Source organism: Cynocephalus volans, chromosome 3 (genome assembly GCF_027409185.1).
Source record: "Cynocephalus volans isolate mCynVol1 chromosome 3, mCynVol1.pri, whole genome shotgun sequence".
NCBI lineage: Eukaryota > Metazoa > Chordata > Mammalia > Dermoptera > Cynocephalidae > Cynocephalus > Cynocephalus volans.
The window spans coordinates 107,600,121-107,609,328 of record NC_084462.1 but is presented as its reverse complement, the minus strand read 5'-3'; the positions used below and the strand labels follow the sequence as shown (position 1 = coordinate 107,609,328).

General features: G+C 37.3%; 1 gene segment (V, D, J or C); it reads right to left on the bottom strand.

Moving 5' to 3' along the window:
• Positions 1-4,732: 4,732 nt before the first annotated feature.
• On the bottom strand, positions 4,733-5,375 carry LOC134372692 (T cell receptor alpha variable 22-like). The segment is given in 2 exon segments: positions 4,733-5,133; positions 5,324-5,375. Coding segments are annotated over 2 exon segments (453 nt in total).
• Between the last annotated feature and the right edge of the window lie 3,833 nt (positions 5,376-9,208).

Genomic DNA, 9,208 nt, shown 5'->3' with positions numbered 1-9,208 from the left:
TCTTTCCAATTAGCATCTGTCATAGACCTGCAATCTCCAGCCAGGAAAGCTACTTCTATTATCAAGTTGTCCCTCCTTTTCTCTAACAATCATAGTAGTTTCTCACATTGTCTACCCAGCCAATAAGAAAACGGCTCTGCTTCTGCCATAAGTCTGTTCATTCAGAAGTCACTAAAAAGCACCCTCCACATATCCTGCATCAGCAGAGGTGCACTACCATCTTGTGGTCACGGCCCGAACTACTGGACTGGCTGGTTGAATGTTCTTCTCTTACCCATGGGGGATTCAGATGTGTAAAAGCAGCAATGATCAAACAAATTAGGTTTTAGGTCAGAGATTAAATGCACGGTAAGAATATAGAAATCAATATTTAAATATATGCATACTATCGAGTCATTGTTAATAAGTTGGAAAAAGATAGATGCTGTTAGTGTTTTTATTTTTTTATTTCTTTAATTTTATTTTACTTCTCAATATACATTGCAGTTGATTTTCATGCCCCTTTATCTGTTCCTCTCCACCCCCTCTCCGCCCCCATCTTAACTGTTCACTTGACTTAAAAATTTCAATGAATTTTTGTGATTGCTGTGTCTTCTCCCCCCCTTATTTGTATGTTTATTTATTTATTTTTAGCTCTGACAAATAAGTGAGAACATGTGGTATTTCTCTTTCTGTGCCTGACTTGTTTCACTTAATATAATTTTCCCTAAGTTCATCCGTGTTGTTGTGAATGGTAGTATTTCATTCTTTTTTATAGCAGAGTGGTACTCCATTGTGTAGATATACCACATTTTCCTTATCCACTCATCTGATGATGGACATTTGGCTTTGTTCCAACTCTTGGCTATTGTTAAAAGAGCTGCAATAAATATTGGAGTACAGGTATCCCTGCAGCATGATGATTTCCATTCCTCTACTGTTGGTGTTTATTCAATGATGGACTGAGTTTACATGTTTGGAATCAAGAGGGCACCATGATTCACTCTCCTAGACAAAGGAAAAGTAAAACCCTCCTTTTCAGCCAAATCTACCATCATGATTTGTCTGTTATGGAGAAAAACTTCCTAAAAGGAACATGTAAGTCAAAGATCAAAGTAAGAGAGAGAGGATCATTCAATATCTTCAGTGCATATTATCTCAGTCTCTGCTCTTCCAAGCCTGGTCTTGCCCATGACCTTGCTATTCCCATAGAACTGACAGTAGCAACAGCCAAAATGTGCAACCTTCCTCCTTTAAAGATGACGTTGATACAAAGCAAAGCATCAAATCTCAATGATAAGGGAGAAACAGGATAAGTTTCATGAGTTATTAATATTCCAACCATAGGAAACAATTTAACCCATAGTTTGGGTGGATTTGCAATGAGAAATCTGACAGGCTATAAGAAATCTCTTCCTATTGTTATTTGGTTTATATTACTCTTCAAAATGCTGAAAGAAGGAAGAAAAATCCTCAGAAAACATTGGACTGTGAATTTGGAAAATGGAAACACATGTAAGCTTATCTCTGAGGTGCTTTTATTTTGTGATATCAAAATGGATGGCATGACCTTAAATGCAATGACTGAGTCATACCCTTAGTGGAATTTCCTCCAAAGTAGGAGCCAATTGTCTTGGCATGGACTCCTGCTGCCTTGGCTATTGCTGGCTCAGATCCCATACTCTTATCATTTTTTCCCCAAACTCCTCTACAATGTTCTTTCCCCAAGACATTGACAAAGTCCTTCAGTCCTGTAAGTGGCCAGGATTATCTCCCTCTTCCAAAAACCCTTTCTTATATACTTTAATTTCTGAGTATTTTCTGATTGTCTCTGTAAAAATAAATATAGGAAAGCCTAAATATTGCCTGCATCAGCTAGGGAGATAGTACAAATAGGAAATTGACCCTAAAGAAATGACCATGAGAAATGGTCTCTGAGAAACCAAGACTGCTTCATTTCCAGAATGAAAGCTTCTTTCCTATGATTTGTACTCACTAATCTCCTGAAATTGTAGGGATAAATCTAATCTCTTATCCGTATCTTATACCCTTAAACTTTTAAGGACAGCTATGACAAAGAATCTCAACTGTTTTATATATATATATATATATATAAAAGTTCTCCGTTCTAAAGATCTTCCATTCTCTCACCCATATCCCATAAGATAGAATTCTCAAATCCTTCACTAGGCAAATTTCCTTTTCCTTAGAGGCAGATATTTTAAGCCAATGACCCTATTGAGCTATGGCATCCAGAATTGAAGGCCATGGTCTGAATATGACCATTTACATGGAGCACAGTGTTTCACATGGCAACCATAACACAGGTATAGCCATACTCTGGACAAAATTCTCAGTCTCATGATTATTTCATTGAATATTGCCTGACTCATTGTCAAAGCGTTGGCCTGGAAAAGCTTTTTCTAGCACCTTTATGGACTTCTATCTGCATGAAAACAATTCTCTCCTTAGTGTCCTAGCTCCAATAATCATTTTTGCTGACAATGTATGAGTAATATTATGTTCACAGCCTTCCTTCAAGGGATGTCCACATGGGACAATAAATACACTTTGATATTTTTAGGAAAGTCCTTAGAAATATATCTGGGTATTGAGGGTAGCATTACTTTGGGCTCACTCCTACAGAGGCCAGTGAATGATGAATTGATTTGCAGATAGATTAACGGTAGCTGAACCTTAATCTCCTTTTCTGACCAAAGTGGCAAACATTTACACAAATTGGGACTCTCCATTCTAGTGGTCAAACTGATTGGACCTATGTTTTCCAAAACCCAAACCACAGAGCCCAAAGTGTCTGGGCTTCTGTTAGACAGTTTCTTTTTGCAGTAATATGGCCCTGCAGGAATGAAGCAGAGGAAAGGATGCTGAAAGGAAGTGAGGAAATCCAGTTTATTCCTACTCTCAGCTCATTTACTATCTAATTGTTTCATACTGGCATCTTGGATATAGTTTCTGTCTTTGTAAAATGAAGTGGGACCAAATGATTTCTAAGGACTCTACTAGCTCTAAATTTTTTATATTATTTAACAGAACAAATATTTGTTGAGGACTGGTTGTATGCAGCATAGAGTGGTATGGGAGAAGGAAGAAATTATCCCACTTCATGGAGCTCCAAGAGCATTTTCATATCCATGTGCACTCTAGAGGGTCTGAAGTTACCCCTAAACAATCCTTGGGCCTCTTCAGAAGCAGAGGCAGGGTCCTGAGGATGAGTTCCTATCTGGACTTTCATTCCTCCTATATCATCAGTATTCAATAATGGACCACGAAGAGCCTATATTTGAAATAAAATGGAATAAAATAAGACTTTACTAAGTGTAAAGTTCATCACAGGTAGTGATATGGGAGTAGACTCTAGGCTAAGCTGTGGGTAGGCAGGACGCTCTTTTCTAGAGACCTTTTCCTTATATTTGTATGTGTGAGCCTGCATGTGTTTCTGTCCTGTATCCTGCTGCCCTATATATCTCCTCTGCTCACTCACATCTCCATCCTCTTTCTGGACTCCACTTACAAAACATAAGTACATAGATGAAATTATTAAGAATTTCATGACAGCAATCACAGAGCATTGAAACAAGCACCAGATCCTTTCTGAGAGGCGGGCCCTGTGGGACTGCAGAGGTCACATGCCAAGTAAACTGGCCTTGCTCCCAGCTTTATTGGAATCTGCCCATGTGTCTTCATCTTAATCTTCAGAGTCCCACTCTTTCCTTGTCAATGTCCTTACATTTACATGAAAGACCACACGAGGCTGGAATTCTACACGTGCTGTAATTGATCCACGTGCAGGTTTAAACTTTGAGTTTGGTTATCAGAAGTCATGGTGTGTAGCCACTGCAGGTAAGGGTTTCTTTTAGGGTAGTTACAACCTTTCTGCTCCCTTTCCCATACCTTGAATGATATTACAGAATCATGGGTGTTAAATTCATTCAAAATGCAAGGAAAACCAATTGATTTTAATGTAATCAAATAAAAAGCTCAATGAGCTTTTCCTTAAAAGGTACTATTTAGAAACGGCCAAAATAGAAGTTTTTGTCAATCATGTATGTAAACACATTATTCAACTTTATGAATAAATCATTTGCATTTTGTGATTCTGCAGAGTATTCTACATTGGGTAGCTCAGAATATAATTTCTGATGTCAGATTTCCTGACTGGGAATCTCACCCCAGCTTCACTACCGTAATAATCATGTGAGCTCAGGGAAGACACTTATGCTCCATAATCCTCAGTTTATTTATGTGCAAAGTAATACCCTATTTACAGGGTATTGTTGGGACCCATATAATATATGTGATGAGCTAGATAGACTGCCTGACACTCAATAACATTAAGTATTTTCAAATGATATTTGTTATGGGTTCCAGGAGTGAAAAATATAGATACAAACATTTCAAAAAATTACACATGCCCTCTTTTCATTTCCCTGAAAAACTGAATCATTTGAAATTAACTAAGACACTGAGTCATCTGTTTTCTATTTATTGGCTAGCATATGTTTTTGCAAACCTTTTTCATAATGGTAATTCGCATATAATTTCTATGCTCTCTGCCAGGGGATCTATTGTAATAGTACATTGGGTCCTGACATCTTTATCAGTTGCTTCAGTGATTTCATATTAGAGTTTTTTCCTGAAAAAAAGATTTCTGAGAGAAAAAATGTACAAAAAAGGTGAAATGACAATCCTAAAATGTCTAATTTTAGCAGAGATAAAAGTGCTACAATGTGAATCAGAAAACCCAAAGCCATGCAAATGCTTCTGAGGGGCAATGTTCCTCCTCCATGGAAGGAGTGGGGCTGCAGTGCCAGCTGCAGTTTGGGTCCGGGCTGCAGGTTAGCTGGGGACACTGTGCCTCCACTGCACAGAGGTAGTTGCCTGAGTCTTCCAGCAGGGAGGCTGAGATGTGTAGAGTACTATAGAGTTCCTTAGAATTCACTGTTGACTTTAACCTTCCATTCTGCTTTGTCCCTAAAGCCATGTAAAACAGAGTGATGAGGCCGCCCCCAGGATTCTGTTGGAACCACTGCACACTGGTCACAGTGGTAGAAAAATTGCACCTCAGAGTAGGGCTGGTTCCCTCCCGGAGAGTCAGGGCTGAAGGACTCTGCTCCACCTGCACCCCTCTCACCCCTGCATGGAAAGAGAAAAGAAAACATATATGAAGTTGCTGGGTAATTATTGATGCAGTTTCCAAACCTGTAAAATATCCCAAGAAACCCCCATGCAGATGTAGAACATGCCGGGAGCTTTGTGTCACTCTCCCTTGCCTCCTTCCCTGTGAAATACCCCACTGCCCCTATCTGAGATGGCCACAACTCACAGCAAACCTGGACACACAGAAACCCCAGCAGAGCTCCCACTCTCCTCTCCATGGTTCTCTGCATGTTACTGAGGTGACTTCACCCCTGCTCTGGAGGGTAAATCTTGGGTCAGACAACTTTTTCTTACAGTCAGTAGGTTCCACCAGGCTCACTGAGCACCAACCACACCTGAGCTCTGTGTTCATCTTAACAGGAAACTCCACCCACAGTGTTCCAGTGAGACTGCACAGTAATCTCTCCAAAACTGTGGGTGCAAATAGTGCAGGGGGTAGGAGGCAATAAGTTTATATGAAGACATAAGCTGCTTTTATTTTTTTGAAGCAATTTATGTAACAGAAGTTTGTAGGATGGTGTGTGAGAAAGGGGACAATACTTGTGAGAAGAATCAGAGTCTCAACTGGCTTAAATGGAACCTTGAAGAATTACAAGATGAGTGACCCCATTTAACAAATGGCATGGTTTGACAGAGAATTTGAGACTAGTTATATGAAAATTCTGATAAAGGAAAACTATTTGATGGCATGCATCATGTATTAAGAAGTAAATGCAATTTCTTGAAATTAGGAGGGTTCTAGAAACCCATATCATATGATCATCGTCTGCATAGAAAATGTTTTTAATAAGAGCTTGGTTGCTTAAAAGAAAAATATGATATGTGTATAATGTCCGTTCTGATTTAATTTCTAACTCTCCCGTTCTTCCCTCCAGCCCCTTTTCCAAGCCCATAGCTGATTCTGATTAGGCCACTCATTGTCCGTAAAATTAAATATCGTCCTTTCCCTTTTCTTCTTCTATTTTTGTTCCTTATATTTACCTCTTCTGTTTGTGTTTGTTCCTTCTAGTCTCAGAGAAGATATATGATAAAATCAGATATCAGGGATATTGGAATAATTTCTAGGTCAGTGAATTTGGGGAATTTTTTAGCCATAATTTTTTAAAAAGACTGCAAACAGGTTATGGAGATGTTTTCTATCGAGCTTCCAAGCTTACAATGCTCAGTAAAATTCCAAATCCTTACCTCTGTTCAGAAAATCACCCTCACAATGGATTTGTAGAGATATGGGCTCCACTTTTCTGAGGTTTTACATACAATGGCAGAGCTGAAAACCTGAAGTGGGCTTTACACAAACATACCCTTCACCCCCCCATCCTGCACCCCCCTTGTTATCTGTAATTTCACTGGCTCACATGCTCTCGACTCCTCTTCTAATTGTTCAACCCTCTGGGGCCATCGGAAAAAGTCTTTATTTCTAGTAAAACCTAATGTGCCCCCTAGTGGACTGTAACCATCAGTAAAAACGACTTCAGACCAACTTTTCTCAGCAGTCAGAAGATCACAGCCAGCCCGACTCACTTCATTTTTTCTGAGGAAGAAAAAGCCAACAGTCAGAAAACAAAATAACTGCCTAGATTGAGTGGGAGTTAAAAGCGAGCAAATTCCTGTTTTGAAAATTCCATTTAATGGAAATTTTTACCTTAAAATTATTTGGCAATTTTCATCTTGTACTACTTATTTAATTTCTCTAATTTAGTTCTAAATAAATTCATAAATATTATTAAATTTTTACTGTGAATAAGTAATTTACTTGGATTTAAGAATGTGTAAAAAAGGATAAGACACTATTTTACAGTCTACTGACTAAGACAAAGATACGCATATCTATAACAAAGTCAAAGAGTAGAAACCTAAGAGCAGTGTAAACCGTAAGCTGCATAATCACAGAGGCAGGGGAAATATTTATACTTGGGAACGCAGGACAAAATCTTATGAAGAAGGTGATTATTTTCTCCTTTCCCCTTTTTTAATGAAAAGAATAGAGGAAAATATGGATAATCCTTCATGGTAGATTTTATGAAATTAATTTTAGTGTTAGGAAGAATTTATAAATATATGAATTATTAAAAGTAATAAAATATTACACATAAACTAAAATCCCCTTTACTGCCACTAATAATTCTGACTCTTTCATCATTCATTACCCTAATCTTTTCTTCATCTTAATCAATTTGGAGTTAATGTTTCCAAATGTTTTACTACAGATTCACATACGCATGAATAAAACAGAATACATACAGTATTTTATTTATAGTTTCTAGTTTAACACAAAATGATACATTTTGTGCATACCTTTCTGAAAGTTGCTTTATAAACTTAATAAATATTGTAGGGTTTATTAACACATATAGGTCCTGCTGCTGTATTGTATTCTATATTATGGAAATACTACCATTTATATACAGCCGTTTCCCTTTTGATGGACACTTAAGGTCTTGGGTCATTTCAACTATGAAATACAACACTGCAACAAGCTTTTTAAAAGAATTTCTTTTTATTCACATGAACCCATGTTTCTCTAGGAGCAGAGACCAGGAGGAAACAAAGGAATGATCCACATGGCTCCTAGGTGAAAAGCACTCAAAGCAGAGAAAAGATCACGGAAAAGGCTCTGAGGAAAAAAGGAATGAGTTTATGTTGCCATTATTGTGTTAAAATGGCTTTTGTTTTCATTACTTTTCTTAATGTACATTGGGACCTGTACTTAATCAGCTAATTTGATAAACTCTCTCTGAAATTACTGTCTTGATCTATGCAGCTGATATGTAGTTTCCTCAAACCAGCCAGTGAGGTAATTTTAAAGATAGTAAATCAGATAGAGGAAAAGTACACCCAAGGAGAAGGAGTGGGATATACAAGGAAAAAATGTTATAGAATAATTCTAAACATAAAAAGATTGTGTGTGTGTGTGTGTGTGTGTGTATGTGTGTGTGTGTATTTTAAGGGTACTTGTCATAAGAACAGGTATAAACTTTACATTTCTTAAATTAGTAGAAAACTTTATCAATGCTACATAAGACAGACTAAAAAATAATAGAAAAACCAAGAGCATGCCAAGAAAAACCAAATATTAGAAATAAGTCTAAATCTGTCAGTAATCCAGATGCACGTAAAAAAGATTATGTTTGAATCAAACTAAAATATCTTCCCACATACTGCTTAACAGACGAACCTAAAAAAATATAACCAAGAAAGCTGAGCATATATGATGGGATTCTGTCTTCTGCCTTTACGGGCAATGACTGAAGTCCCCTCCCTCATTCACTAAACCCACCGCACTCACCAAAGAGACTTCTCAAAAGAATTTCAGTGCTGCTGACAGGTTAGCAAAGAAGGAGTCCAAAAGACGAATAGCAAGATAATCAGTTGAATTAGTTCCTGCAGAAGTGAGATCTAAAACAAAAGGGAGAAAAAGGCAGAGGTAAAAATTAAAAATATTCAGATAAAAAGTATAATTGGGAAAGAAAGAAAACTGGGAGAGATGAAACACCAAGAAATAATTAAGATTGACCTGCAGAAAAATATGAAACTAAAAATAAAGAAATTCCATATCTTGATATGGGAGAGAAGAAAGAAGCCAAGTTTAAATAACAGCTTTTACATTTTTGTCAGTGTTTCCTCTACCTCCATTTTTTAATAATTTGGAGTATTTTTGAACTATTTTTGTATAAATGCGTGCTTCTAGTTCCTCTGGAGTCACACTTAAGAGAAGGTGGGAAAACCTCATCATCAAAATTATTTATAGTAATCCTGTGCACCAGAAATTAGTAGAATGTTGGATCAAAGGAAGCTTCAGCTGTTCTATTTATGAACTTCACATTTATTTCCTTGGAGAATTATTATAGGCTGAATTGTCTCACCCCCCCCCCCAATTCATATGTTAAAGCTCTATCCTCCAGTATCTCAGATATGTATACTAAAGAGAAATTTGGAGTGATAACCATGAATGTAAAATATCTTAAACATTTTAACAATCTGCCTACTGCATCTAAGTTTTAGTGCATTTGCCTCCTAAATAAAAGTGCTCTCATGTCTTAGATATCCCCAT